Raw genomic sequence first — 14,696 nt, 5'->3', positions numbered from 1 at the left:
CTTTGCTAAGGTTGTTTTATTTGTCTAATACAATTTCAGAAATGAGAGGTTATAAAAACAGAGCTTACCACAATGTGTCATTAGATCTTCATGAAAATCAAGAAGTTGATCTCGAATTTCCTCAGGGCAGGGACAATCACTTTTATCATCCTTAAAGTTCAGAAGCATGTTTATCTGAAAATGAATTAATACCAGAAAAAGAAATTAGATTTTTGGGAAGTTATTCAGGGACCCTGTGGTGGGTAGGAAAGAATATATAATGCCAGGAGTGTCTGGAATCCAAATGTTACTCAAAGGACTTACACCAAATGTGAATATTTTGGATATCTTTTTGTTCACTACACCCATAAAACTGTGCAGAAAAGCAACACTGAATCAAATATTTTTAATTACAGCCATTCTTTATGTATTTATGAAAAATTCAAGCATTATAGAAATTATTTTTTCTGAAGGGGAAAAAACTGATGCTTAAGTAGAAGAGATAAAAAGGATAATATTTACTCGATTTCATGTATAAAATCAAATTATTGTGGGATCATCTTAAATTCAAAGTCATTTTAGAATCAAGTAAACATGGTAATAAGAATGGAGAATGACTAATAATAACAATGAATGGTCAGAGTAGAATATTAAAGGACTCCTAATTTCTTTCTTCAATTGTATCAGTAATGAACACTGCAACTTCAGGCAAACTACCTGGTCTCTCTGAATCTGTTTTGCTGTCAATAAAATATACAAAAAACGGCAGTGTAAAGTGTCAATTAACAAGCGTCTAAGTATCATATTGAAATCTTCAGCAGAAAAAAGAATATTTGCATATGCAAAATATTATTGTTAACAAAGTGCTTCCTTTGAGAAGAAAGCATATATTCCTATAAGGTCAATGAATACAAAGGCAGCAGCCTAACAAGGCTGTGCACACTAAGGGTTTGTCTATGATGAGAGGTTACAACATGCAAGGACAGTAGCTAATACAAATTAACAAACACAATGTGTCATCAGTATGAATAAAGTCTGTCAGGTTAACAATCATGTCAGTCAGTGATAATTATTTCCAGTGTGAAACCTAGGGATCACACTGCTAATGCACAAAACTCATTATCTGTATTGAGAGTTTTAAATAGAAGTTAACATGGTCTAAAATAATCTGATTTCCCTGTGCAGAAAAACTTGAGCACCAAATGAAAATCTGATCACTAGGACACTTTTCCTGAACTGAATTCCTAAATTCCTCCTTTGACTCCACCACCACTCTTACAGTATGGAAGAGCGGGAAGTACTAATTATAAATTTCTGTTTTAAGCTGTACCTGCTCTTGAGGTGGAGACCGAAATTCTTTTGTTTTCCTGGCTGTCAGTGCAGCAGACATGTTTAAGGCTTGCATAACTTCATTGTAACGAAAGCGCTGATTTTCTTGAAGCTTAGCTACAAAATCATCAGAAAATGCTACAATGGCTTCTATCCGATGACGTATTTGGCAGTCGCACAGATACTGCAGTAAGTGACACATCTGGGGAAACACCAGCAACAAAAACAGTCAAATTTATAAAATATTCTTAGTATAACATGGTAAGGATGGACCATTCACATTAAAAGTAATGCATGTATTATCAGATAACTGAAAGTAAGCTATGATATGCTCATGCTTTTACAGTAGTAATACAACTAGTTATGTTCTTTAGAAGTTATGGGCTAACCTAAACATGCATAAGGTATAATATAACTGTCTATGTACACTCTTCATTAGGTTAGTTGGTGCTCCAAAAAGGTTTCATAAATACTCCTGTTGCCACTGGACAATGATAGGATGATGCTATATTACATAAATAACAGTGATTACATTTCAAAACACAGCACAAACAAGGAATACAGGTATATGCTGCCTGCAACAGTGTTTAAGATAGTCACATAAGTTAGACTAACCATTGACATGGTAAATCTCATTACCTGCAATTTTACAGGTTCAGGAAGTTTCATTTGAAGAAGCCCTTCCTTTGGCACTTGCTCTCCTCTGGCTTCTTCTTCTCCTCCTTCTGGCTTTAGCTCCTCTGTAGTCAGCTCCTTTTCTGGCATTTCATTTTCATCCTCTTGGCTTGTGTCTTCTTTGAAAACACTGGGCTCAATCAACTGCAAGATGTGCTTCAGATCCCCATTATGGAAGACTCCCATGATTAACAGGGTGTAAAAAAGCTTGATGAGCGGGACAAAAAGAAACTCTGTAGAACCCCCTACTGGATCTCTTACATGGAGGCTGCCCTCTTGAACAGCTTCAGTCAGCATCTCTATAGTTTTGGCCTTTAAGATTTCCAGAGGGAATTCAGGGCTAAATTGATAGCACTCACTGCTAATGCTTACAAAGCTGGGAGAAGAGAACTGCATCCTAGGCCGCAGGGAGGTGCTGAGCCCTATACCAGGGAGGCCATGTTTTTTATTCTCATCAGGAAACAGAGTAATGCTCTTGGTCTCATCTGTCATCGGAACAATAAATTCATTATTCATCATTAATCTGGCAGTGGCATAGGTGTTGAGGTGGATATCAATAAGTAAGTCATAATAGCCTGTACGTAACAAGCCTGGCATATATTTGTTCTCAATGGCATACAGGAGCTGAGATTCATCCACGTGGCTGCACATAGCATGAGCTACCCGATTGTTCCCTAAAGCACAAACAGCTGAATACAATCGGAGAGCATGATAGTGAAATTTCAGCAATTCCTCTTGTTCTGTCAACTCTAAAATATCTATAGACCTGGAGAGAAGAAGGAAAAATATAGTAAGTTCCATATCAGGGTAATAACTAAGAAAACAGGACAAAGGAGACAAACAACATACGCAATTCTACTAGACTACTAGACAGATATTCAGAAAGTCTGAATTGATTCAATCTTTGCAGGTCAGTCTAACCTAAAAAGATTGAACCAATTTGCAAGTGAATAAACATTCAGGAAATGCAGGAATATACCTACAGTGGCTCAGGCTAGAAGCCGAGGAACACTAGCGCAGCGCTTCCTTGTCTTTAGCAGAAGCTGCAATGCTGGAGGGAAACTGATGGGGGCATGGCCAGGCCTCCTCCCCACCATAGGCTAAATATGATTGGAGAGAGGTTTAATCCTCTACCCTGGCCTTTAAGGACCCCAGCCAAAGTGTGCCTGGAATGGGAGTGGCGGGGAAGCTGCCCTTGCCAGGCTTGTCCCCAAGCCCAGACACTGTCAAGGGCAGTGCCTCAGGTGAAGCGGGGTAGAGGGGAAATTAAACTCCTCTGTCTCCTGCTGCTGGGCTGGGCTTTCACAGAGCTACAGCTGCTGTGCCCAGCCTAGCCTCAGCACAGGCAATCTGGCCAGGCAGCCCCTGCCCAAGCTGCAGCCTACTGGGAAGGGCCTGGTCCCCATGGCCCAGTCCCAGTTGGCCCTTCCACCTCTTCTCAGCAACACTGCCCGGCTCCGCCCCACAGCCCCAGCCACTGGCAGGGCAGGTGGGGCTGTGCCAGATGGCTTTGGCCATACTCCCTCCCCTGCCACTGGAGTGGGGAGGGAGGGAAATGACTGATGGGCTGTTCCACTGCTCCACCCTGGCCGGCAGACCCGGGCTGTCACTGGGACAGAGAACAGAAGGTGAGATTATATTCCCCTCCCTCTCTCAGTTTGCTTCAGGCTGTGGATGGGAGGGGCCTAACAAGGGCTGCTACACCCTGGCCAGGTAGACCCTGAATGTGGTCCCCGAGTGGAAGAGGGGAGGGAGAAGGGAATAAGACCCCTCCCTGCTCCCTCTGTCCCTGGGGGCCATGCCAGCCAGTGTCTGGCCATGCCCTGTCGCTGCTCCAGCTAGAGAACAAAGGGGTAGGGCCAGCATTGCTCTCTGGAGCAGACAGCACAACCCAGCCCAGGGCTGAAAAGCATGCTGGGATGCTGGGTACTCTGGTTTAAGTTAAATCAGGATGGGGTCTGGGACAGAAGTTGCATAAACCAGTTTGACCAAAATCAGTTAAATCTGATACTGCATTCAACCAGGTTTATCTTAAACAAGCTTTGGCCATTTTGAAACTGGTTTATATGCACTGAACATATGTTCTGTTACAGGCTTAAACCAGTTTCTGATCACTTAAACTGGTTTATGTGTGGCTTCTGTCCCTAGCCCTAATGAGCCATCTGAGCATGCTAACAGTGCTCTAAACTTCAAGTTTCTTATTTCTGACTTTCACAGGCCTAAATCTGCAGTTTTAGAAAGACACTGTTGACATAAAAATTTTGGACCAAGACCTGAAGTTCCTTGGATTCCTCCCAGCCCCCAAATAAATCACCCATTTGGCAGCAGCTGTGCAAGGTTTAAAATTGTAGTTTTTAACTGAGCAGGGATAATCAGGATTCAACTGCGACTCTGGAAAAATCTTTTTTTCTTCATTCTGCCTTCCCAAAACACAGTGCATGTCTTATGAGGGGCACATGATATTCAAGAAAATGGGGGTATTCTTTGAATAGAAATCCAGTTGTCTTCACTGGGAGCTGGATCAAGTGAATTTATTCATTTACTGTATTTATTTATTAAGAAACAATAATTTAGATAACTGAACATTGAAAGAATTTTGCTTTAAATCTACATTTCATTTTCCCTGTTTATATTATTTATTTCCTTTTTCATTTCAGATTGGATAATGAAAGCTGAGTAGTCATTTTAAGTTTTGGGCTATTCTTATTACCGTAATTTTCATTTTTTAGACAATGGTGGTGCTCTCACAGTTAGAATAATGCTTCTCATTTCTGGGTCTCAGAAGACTGCATAGGAACATATTACATTTGTAAACACTTGTTACAATTAGATCTTGACAGCATTAAAATCATGGAACTAGATATTTTCCTTTAATAAAATATATTTTGTATTTTATGTTTCGGGTCTTTTTAGTATTGCAGAAGTTCAGGGGCTTTATTTTTAGTTTCCCTTTTCATTAAAAACAAAGAAAACATATATCAGTGAAGAGGTAAGTAAAGTAACAGATCTTGCAAAACTCTGTAGGTTTGAAATACAAGAAGAATGCAGATTTAAAGAAGTTCTAGTTCACTCCAGTTCTTACTCTAATCTGTCCATTTTAAAATTATTTTGATTATACAATCTGATTTTAAATTGAGCTAGTCACTCATCAAAGTAAATCCTACCTGAGTAGAGGAAAGTAGTTAACTGTGTTAATCTGAAGTCAGGTAGAATGTACCTTACAGACTAACCATCTCAGAGACGCATAACATTTCAAAAGCTTATGCTCTTTTGATAATTTCATTAAGTGAGCTCAAGCTCATGAAAGCTCATGCATCTCTGATTGAATTAATTTATAAGGTACATCTTTACCCTGTCTAAATCCTTCCTACCATGCCAAGGAGAAGCAAGGAGGTTCCACAAGGTTGAAGATAGATGTCTTACTCTGCTTCCATCATTCCTTTTTCCTCAAATCCCAGCTAGAATAGATATGGGTGTTGTGGCAGAATGTGAAAGTCATGAAACCCCTTTCCCCAAATCCAAACCTGTTCCCTGGTGCAGTGTAGCCAAGTCCATTTCACTCCATCTGAGACTGCTAATGCCATGGAAGAAGCAGAGCATTTTTTAAAAATTCTGCTTAAACCTTCTGAAGATATTTGTTTTATGGCAGGGACCACTATGCAATAACTCTCACTCAGCATATCCCATATGCATAAATATCAAGGTAATATATTCAAAATATAGTCATAGCCAAGTTAGTCTATTCTGGTGAACTCTAGCCTTGAGAATCTGTAAAATACACTACTGTCAGTTATTTCATTAATAAGTAGTTCACAAAGCCTAGGGACAGAAGTTACATGTAGATTGATTTAAGTCATCAGAAACTGGTTTAAACCTGTAAGAGAACAGAAGTTCAGTGCACATAAGCCAGTTTCAAAATAGCTGAAGCTGGGTTAAGATAAACCTGGCTGAATGCAGTATCAGACTTAACTGATTTGAGTCAAACCGGTTTATGAAACTTCTGTTCCAGACCCCTTCCTGGTTCAAGTTAAATCACAGTCCCTCAGCATCCCAACATGTTTTCCAGCCCTAGACAGGATTGTACTGTCTGCTCCAGCAAAGAAGGGTTGGGGGAGGAGGCAGGGAATGCCACCCCCCCCCACACAAGCAAACCCCAGCTGTTATCTGGGGCCAGGGAGGAGGGTTATACTTCCTTTCCCCTGAGTACAGATCTGCCCTGTCCTGCGCTGCTAAAAATTTACTGCTGGCTACAACTGTGGACTACAAATCCCAGAGACACCTGGAAGCAGGAAGAGAGCGATAATCAACTCTGCAGAGCTCTGCTGTTGTGAGTCTGGACTGAAAATCCCAGAGTCCTCAGGGCAACAGGAAGAGGAAGCAAACACACAGCCCCCACTGGCTACATGTCAGAGAGCCATGCTCTGGCGCCCCTTGGCTTCTGGCCTGAGCCACTGCAAGTATGCGGCTACATTTCCTGAATCAAAACGGAATGCCTGTCCAGTTGTTTCTCAGTTTAATATCAGTAGTTTAGACTAACCTACAAAGAATGACTTGATTCAGCCTCAAGCTTTTTGAGTGTCTGTACTTAGCCAAAAAGAACTCCAAGAATATGAAGAAACATAGTCAAAATGCAACTCCCTTCCTCTGACCTCCCTAAAGCTTTGTGATGCTAAGTTTCATGGTGTTACTACATACGTCTCACTTTTGCAAAATACTATGCAAAGAGAAAAATGAAACATCCACTAGCTGCATCTCTAGATAACAGTGATATCCACAGAAGCATGATACTTTCCCCTGAGTAGGGGAGACATAACTTACCTTCAAATATAATTAAATTCTAATTGATGCTGTCCCTTCAACTCAGTTCACTAAATCAATAACTCAATCAGAATGTGGTTCATAAGAAGAGATTCTATTTCAAGTCAGAATTTAGTGTTTTTAGCTTTATATTCAACCGAACCTGAGATGACTCTGAATTTAAGATAACCCCCCCATAATTAGGTTCTATACACGGAAAATTTATAAAGTTGTTAAAATTTCCCATGTACACAATCTAATTGATGGAGGGTCATCTTAAATTTGCTCCCCACCCCAACACACACACTGGTGCAGTGGAGAACACAATGGGAGGGAAGCATGCAGTAGAAGGCTAGGTTGTGGGAGAAAGAGTAGAGGAGTAAGTGGTAGGGAAATGGATAAAAGTAAAAGCCTTGGCTTTCCTGGTTTGCTCCCTGCAGGACCGGACCAGCGTGGAGTAATCCTCCTTGGAGGTGAATCCCGTCCTCCATCCTTTGTAGGCTTTTCTTTTTAGCCACAGTAGGTCCACTAGGCCTTGGTGAGGCCGCAGCTGGAGTACTGCGTCCAGTTTTGGGCTCCACAATTCAAAAAGGATGTGGAGAAGCTTGAGAGAGTCCAGAGGAGAGCCACGCGCATGATCAGAGGTCAGGAAAACAGATCTTACGATGACAGGCTGAGAGCCATGGGACTCTTTAGCCTGGAAAAGCGCAGGCTCAGGGGTGATCTGATGGCCACCTATAAGTTTATCAGGGGTGACCACCAGGATCTGGGGGAACATCTGTTCACCAGAGCACCCCAAGGGATGACGCGGTCGAACGGTCACAAACTCCTGCAAGACCGTTTCAGGCTGGACATAAGGAAGAATTTCTTTACTGTCCGAGCCCCCAAGGTCTGGAACAGTCTGCCAGCGGAGGTGGTTCAAGCACCTACATTGAACACCTTCAAGAGTAAATTGGACGCTTATCTTGCTGGGATCCTATGACCCCAGCTGACTTCCTGCCCTTTGGGCAGGGGGCTGGACTCGATGATCTCCCGAGGTCCCTTCCAGCCCTAATGTCTATGAAATCTATGAAATGAAATCTATAAAATAGTAAAGGAGGCAGTGTGAAGGCATACAGTAGGAGACTAGGTGGTTGGGAAAGCAGTGACAGGGCAGGCAGTGGGGGGGGTCAAGCAACCTGACACCTGACCTTTGCCTTCCCATACCTCACCCCTTCCTACTTGTTCCCCACCAACCCAACCTGCTGCCTGCCACCCTGGCACCTTTTCCCTCACCCCCCTGCTACTTGCCTGACCATGCCTGCATCCCCTAGCACCTATCCTTCCCACCACATGACCCACCGTGCTGCCTGCAACCCTGCCATCTCCTCACCCCACAGCCTCTGCCCCAAAGCTGACCCCACCCTCTCACTTATTCTCTGGTTCCATCACTGCTCCAGCCCACTCTATCCCAGGGCACAGAGCATGAGTTAATTCAGGCCCAAACCTGGTAGCAGTAGCAGTGGTAGCAGCAGCTCTGGATCAGGCTCCAGCTCCAGGGCCTAGCCAAAGCTGCCACTGCCACAACAGACAGAGAGGCTGTGGGGACAAATGGGGGACAGAGACAGTGGAGGAGACAGGGAGGGCACAGATAGTGGGGGAAGAAAGAAAGGCAGAGGCAGCAGAGCCACAGCAGCCACCTGCCCCTTGGTCACTTTGCAGTTGAATCTAAGACATAGGGCTTTTTCCCCCTACGTTAAATGGGGAGGGGGGGAACTTATCATGGATTCAAGTCAGTATTATACATACAGAGCAAGAAAAAAATACTGATTGTCCAGGAGCAAGTGTTTTTGATACTTGCCTGAGGGATATCTATACTATCAAGTCTGTGCCACTATAAGCAATGTCAGCAGAGTCCTATAGCTCATATGCAGCTTAAGACAACAGTAGCTTGTCAGTCAGCATTGGGACCTATCATTGGTTCCATGTTCCAGGGCCAGCACCAGTAGGGCCCAAAGTGGGGCACAGGTTGGCAGGGGTCTGTGGAGCTTGGCTGGGCTGCACCAGCAGGGAGAGGAGACAGCTGGTCTAGCTACATAGAGCCCCTGCCGGCTGGGACCCTGTGCTTCTGCCACCCTGCTTTAGGTCCCACTGGCACTGGCCCTTGGACACCAGTGCAAGCCCCGTGTTCCTGCTGGCTCTCCACCCACTCACCCTCCAGCCGCATGGTACAGGCGGGGAGCAGTGCACAGCCCCAACACCCTGCTCACTGGCAGGGAAGAAGCTGGTGCTAAGCACAGGAAAAAGCACCCCTCGCCTGTCCCATGGCTGGCGCTCCCTGCTGCAGTCACTTGCAGCCCACGCGGGGCTGTCCTGAGCAGGCACATGCAGCCCCACATGGGCTGCAAGCAGCTACAGTGCAGGGCACTAGCCACAGGGTGAGTGAGGGGCCACTTTTTCCTGCACTCAGCACCACCTTGTAAACCTCCCCGCTGGCAGCCTGGGCTCTGCACTGGCTCTGGGCTCACCTATTGGAGCTGCGCATGGTGGCAGCAGCTGCAGCCCCCCCACATGCTGTGCCAGGCAGTATTGGTGGCTGCTGCTGCCCACCCAGAGCTCACGCGCAGGGCAGCCCACAGTCGGTGGTGGCAAACACTGCCAGGTGTGGCAAGCAGGAGGACCACAGCTGCTGTCACAACGCACAGCCCCGACAGGTGAGCCCAGAGCTATGCAGGGCCCAGGCTGGCAGTGGGGCTTGGTTACAAGGTAGTGCTGAGCGGGGGGGGGGAAAGCGGCTCCCTCGCCCACCCTGTGGCTGGTGCCCCGCACTGTAGCTGCTCACAGTGGCAGGGAAGAACTACTTTCCTCTGTGCCAGGAAGGAGCAGGGAAGGAAGCCCAGGGAAAAGCTGAGTGCAGAGGGGGGAGGAAGCAGCCCTTCCCCCACCCCATGGCCAGTGCTTCCTGTTGCAGCTGCTCACAGCCCATGCAGGGCTGTCTGGAGCAGGCACAGGCAGCCGCAAGTGGGATGCGGGTGGCTGCAGTGTGGGGAAGGGTTGCTTCCCCCCACACCCATGCTCAGCTTTTCCCCAGGCCACTTTTCCCTCTGCTCCTTTCCTGCCCTTCCCCTCCCTTTCCCCTTACCTGCAGTTCCAACACAGGGCAGCTGCAAGGTCCCAGGCCAGAAGCCCCCCTGGGGTTTCCAGCTGGGGGGGGCGGGGCCAGGAGGGCCCTGCTGTTGTGGGAGCCTGCTGGGGCTTTCCCTGGGTCCTACTGCCCTTGGTTCCTGTCAAAAGTGACAGGAACCAAGGGCAGAGAAATATTAATTTTCTAAAATTTGTAGGGGCCCCACAAGCCAGATAGAACAGCCTCATGGGCTGGATCTGGCCCACGGGCTGTATTTTGCCCACCCCAATCTAGTCCAACTCAATACCCAAATGCAGGCTGAGCTGAGTCTAAACAATCCCAAACAGAGACATGTCCATCTTCTCCTTGAAAACCTTCAATGAAATGAGATTCCACAACTTTCAAAGGCAGCTTGTTTTATTGTCCTACTGTTCTTACAGTTGGGAAGTTTTTCTGAAATTTAATCTAAATCTGCTTTGGTGTTTTCATCCCCCAGGTAATGCAGCGAGGACAACAGAACTTTGCAACATAGAGTAAACCTGACTTCACAACTCCTACCTGCTCCCACTTCAGTTTTACATAAAAGCTAACCTGTTTTCTTCTGGAACATGAAGAGCCATAAACTGCAATGGATCCAAGCACTGTATCATCCAGCCTTGACGTTCACTGACACGAGAGACATCAACCTTGAGGAAGTGATTTGGTACTCTGCTCCACAGCACATGGGTCAGAAACTGGACATGGAGACGTGGGGGACACTGAGGCACTGGGTTTTTGTGTTCACTTTTGAACAAGCCAGCAGACAGTGGCATTACATTCTGGAGGGTTCAAGACAGAGGAGCTAGTCAGTTTTATCACCTTTATAAGACAACAAAGTATATAATAGTACCCAAGACACACATGTTGCAAACAGATGTAAAAAATCAATGCGAAGATAGGCAACAAACATAGTGCAACAGGAATGTAGCATTTTAAGGAGCTTTCAAAAGTACTGGGGGCCTTCTAATTAGGTTCCAGACAGTTTCAAAGCCAAATAACTTTTAAAAAAGACCTACAGCATTTCCCCAAGAAGATATTTTAGGCCCCTATCCCTTCCCACACCTACACATTATAGGTATTGCAGAATTAGCTGGTTAATTGCACAAATAACTAAAACCAGCTACACGTGCAAGTACCTACCATGCCATAAAAAACTCCAACCAGCTATAAAATTAGACCTCGAAAACAGATACTAACCTTATAACTGGTTGGTATACAGCTTTAATTTGAATGTGTAGCTGGGTCTCTGCTGCAGCTGAGAGCCCTGTCAGGTGACTGGGCTCCAGCTGCAGGGGTGCATCATACCCAGCCCAGGTTGAAAGTCTCACAATGGCCCCTGCTACACTAGTCAAGAAGCAAGCTCCTGCAACTGAGGGACAGAGCTGCCGTGAACCCCCTGCACCAGCAATAAGGCATGATGGGATCTAATGTGCCATTCCACAATCATACCTCCTGCCATGCACATGTGGACCTAATTAAATTTCAGAGGACCTTAGGATGTCTAAGCCTTAGTCTTCTTAAGTCACCCCAGCCTTCTTCACCAACTTTGATGCATCATGTTTTCATTCTTCCAACCCATTTTTGCACAATTATGATTTATACCTGTGGTTTTCAAACTGTGGAACCCAGGGTTTCATGTCACGTCATCAGGGGTTCCATAACAAGATTGGGCATAACAGTGAAGCAGGCTGAGAGGTGGTGCGCTGCCAATTCCAGGCCAGGTCACCTGGCTCTGCGTTAATCTTTAGCATAGGATTAGGGATTTCATAGAAACAGAAGTGAAATAAAAGGGTTCTGTGATGCAAGTTTGAAACCCACGGCTTTGTACAGATGAATAAACTGAATCTGGACACAAGTACAAGGGTGGATACATTTAAAAATGAATGGCAGAATTTGATATTTGTAAATAATATATGTAACCTGTATACACAGGATTGATCAGAGGCAAAGTAGAATACAGATAGCCCCAGAAAGGACTTGTCACCACGATTCTATGTTATCCCAGAGACAGTATAACTCAGAACTTGCATCTCACTGTCTCAGGCATCCATGGGCACTAGAAGAAGTTAATATGTTGTGCTTTGGGTGCAATCAATAAAAGGCAAGCTACGGATTTGTCTTCTGCAGCAGCAAATCCAGACAACATTGACAATTCTTAATTTTGGGGGGAAAAAACTAGAAAGACTACATTCTGGTCTGGCCCTACAGCCAGGCAAAGGAACCAGGCCGCTGTTCACTTTCTGTAGACACCTATATTTGACATATCTCAAAAGAAAAGACAAGGGATTGAACAGGCACTATATAGTCTATACTGTCTGTGACAAGCAACGGAATAAAGTACATGGCCTGGGAGTAAGAAAGCCCACCATTTCTCCATCTGAAGAAGGCCTAGTTAAAGTAAATGGCTGGTAGGCAGAAATGGAGTATATAGCACCGCCAGAAATGGCGTATTAAATTTTTCCCAGAAATATAATGGCTGGAGAAGTTAAGAGAAAAAATTGCCCTTCTCTAAGTCAGTGTTTGTTTCTGATGCTCTTTTGGCTAGGCACAGATTCATGCTGCGCAAGACTGATTCTACCATTAATGTCCAAAGTTATTAACATTTGGAAATTCATCTAATAGATAGCAAATTTAGTTATATAAATATGTTCATAATAATAATAACTCTAATATGTTCTTTACTCTTGAATGACACAATCTAACCAGGTCTAGGAAATTAAACAATGAATGTTATAAACTGACTAAATGTACAGCTGTGACAGATAAAATGAGAATATTGCCACAATGTGAATAACACTTGGTATATCTGCACAGACTGAAGTGTGTCATTTCATAAGCATTTCAGAAAAGAAGATTACACAAAGCTTGTACTCATTTTAGTTGGGGGCTCCTAATATGTTTATACAATAGATGCTTTGGTTTCAAAGAAGCCATGATACTATTTGCAGAATAAATAATGTATTTTTTAAGATTGACACTAAGTTATTTCTGGTAGTTTAAAGTAGTAACATGGCACTGAAACTGACATACATAAGAAATAAATACTCCATGTGAGGTTAGGAAATCTTTATCTTCTCAGTTAGAAGACTACAAAAATTGTTTTCTCCCATGCTACATGACATGCTTTGTTCAACGTAGAAAATTCACTTGCATCAACAAAAATATGGCCAACACCAAGAATGCACTGAATTCAGCAAAACAAGGACAACTGAGGATTATCTAATATAATGTATATTAACTAAACTAACAGATAAATAAATAATCACCACGTTATTTACCTTTATTCTTCCCAATTCAAACTGGAAAACATTAGGACTTGTAGCTTGTGCAAATACTGCAGGAAATAATTTAGTACTTGGTTCAACCTAAACCACAAACAAACAGAAATATGTAGTAATTTAAGACTGCTAATCCATTATAAATTGACAAACCTAATAATTTCATCACTAACGCTTAAATATAAGTTGCTGAATGAAATGTTAGACGATCATACTTGGTCAGCACAGGGGAGGGACAATCACGGTGCCAATCAGGGGCAATATTGTTTCCTTCCTTTTGTATTAATAAATAAAACTAGTAAAATTTAGTCGTGCCTCTTCTCATGGAAAAAGGTAAGGAAAAAAAGTATATACCTGATAGTAGGTACTAAGGTCTTTGCCATTAGCAGTGAAGGTCACCAGACCACTGGCAGCATCAACCAAGCAACCAATCTCCAGTCCATTATTGTTGCGGCCTTGTCCAGGGCTCATACTCTCTCCTGCGCATACCATATAGCAGTTGCTGCGTTTGATGCTGAATTACAAGAGAAATTTATAGACAGAATGTCAGTTTATACAATAGACTAATGCTGTAGCCTTCTTATTCAAAATAAACTAAATTGCACAACCATCAGTCTATGGCTGAATGTTGTATTGGTCACCATGAGTGAAATCCTAGTCCCACTGAAGTCAAATACAAAAAACTCCCAGAACTCAATGAGATACAGACTTCATCCTATGAAATTTTAAAGGATTAGAAGAATGGAAGAACTGTTAGGACTAAAAGAAGTATGAGCCCAAATCCTTACAAAAAGTCTGAAATAGAACTGAAGTTCCAGTACTTTAACTTATTGTTTCTGAATGGGACGCTAAGTAAAAGTACAACTCCACTGAATCTAATGGAATAATTCAAAGTTTGTGCAATTGTTAGATATTTAAATGCAATTAAAATAATTTAATTAAAAAGAAAAAAAATACCAACCTCTCATGAACCTTTCCCTTTTCATCCCCCAGTGTAACAGTAACAGTGCGAACTCTGTCCAAGTCAAAGGTTGTATTATACTGATGGAAGTCAGATGTAATCCAGCCCACCCAGACATTTGCAGGTTCTTGCCCAGGAAATATTCTCACTGAATAGTAGTACTGTCAATAACCAAACAATATCCCACAGTGTTAATATTTGGTTTCTATGTTATCATTTTGATTCAGAATTAAACTGGTTGCTTTAAAATGTGTTATTTTATTGTTACACAGCCTTATAGTGTTGAATTATCTTTTATGAATACACATATCCTTGTTTGAACTTCATTCAGAAGTAGAGCAACAGAAAAGTATCAATACTAACCAACCATACACCACAAAAATAGTAAGGATAATATAATAGTAAAGTAATTAGTTTCACAAGATATACACATAAGAAGTGGGATGTAGGTCCATATCACCTTGGGTGAAGGAGTAATACACTTACAGCTGTACTACCATGGCTCCAAATGTTGAAAAGCCAATAAAGTGACCAG

General features: G+C 43.4%; 1 protein-coding gene across 1 annotated transcript in view; it reads right to left on the bottom strand.

The window, feature by feature from the left end:
- Positions 1-14,696, bottom strand: part of RYR2 (ryanodine receptor 2) — an 830,495-nt gene that overhangs the window by 260,752 nt on the left and 555,047 nt on the right. Inside the window, exons 31-37 of the mRNA XM_090044772.1 lie at positions 14,162-14,322; positions 13,555-13,714; positions 13,201-13,287; positions 10,475-10,701; positions 1,948-2,749; positions 1,310-1,510; positions 69-174 (exon numbers count right to left, since the gene is read on the bottom strand). Of these exons, the coding sequence (XP_089900898.1) occupies positions 69-174; positions 1,310-1,510; positions 1,948-2,749; positions 10,475-10,701; positions 13,201-13,287; positions 13,555-13,714; positions 14,162-14,322 (1,744 nt within the window). The remainder of the gene's footprint in view (positions 1-68; positions 175-1,309; positions 1,511-1,947; positions 2,750-10,474; positions 10,702-13,200; positions 13,288-13,554; positions 13,715-14,161; positions 14,323-14,696) is intronic.

This window comes from Crocodylus siamensis, chromosome 1 (genome assembly GCF_052110815.1).
Source record: "Crocodylus siamensis isolate JL-2025a chromosome 1, ASM5211081v1, whole genome shotgun sequence".
NCBI classification, from domain to species: Eukaryota; Metazoa; Chordata; order Crocodylia; family Crocodylidae; genus Crocodylus; species Crocodylus siamensis.
This window is presented reverse-complemented; position numbering and strand designations above follow the sequence as displayed.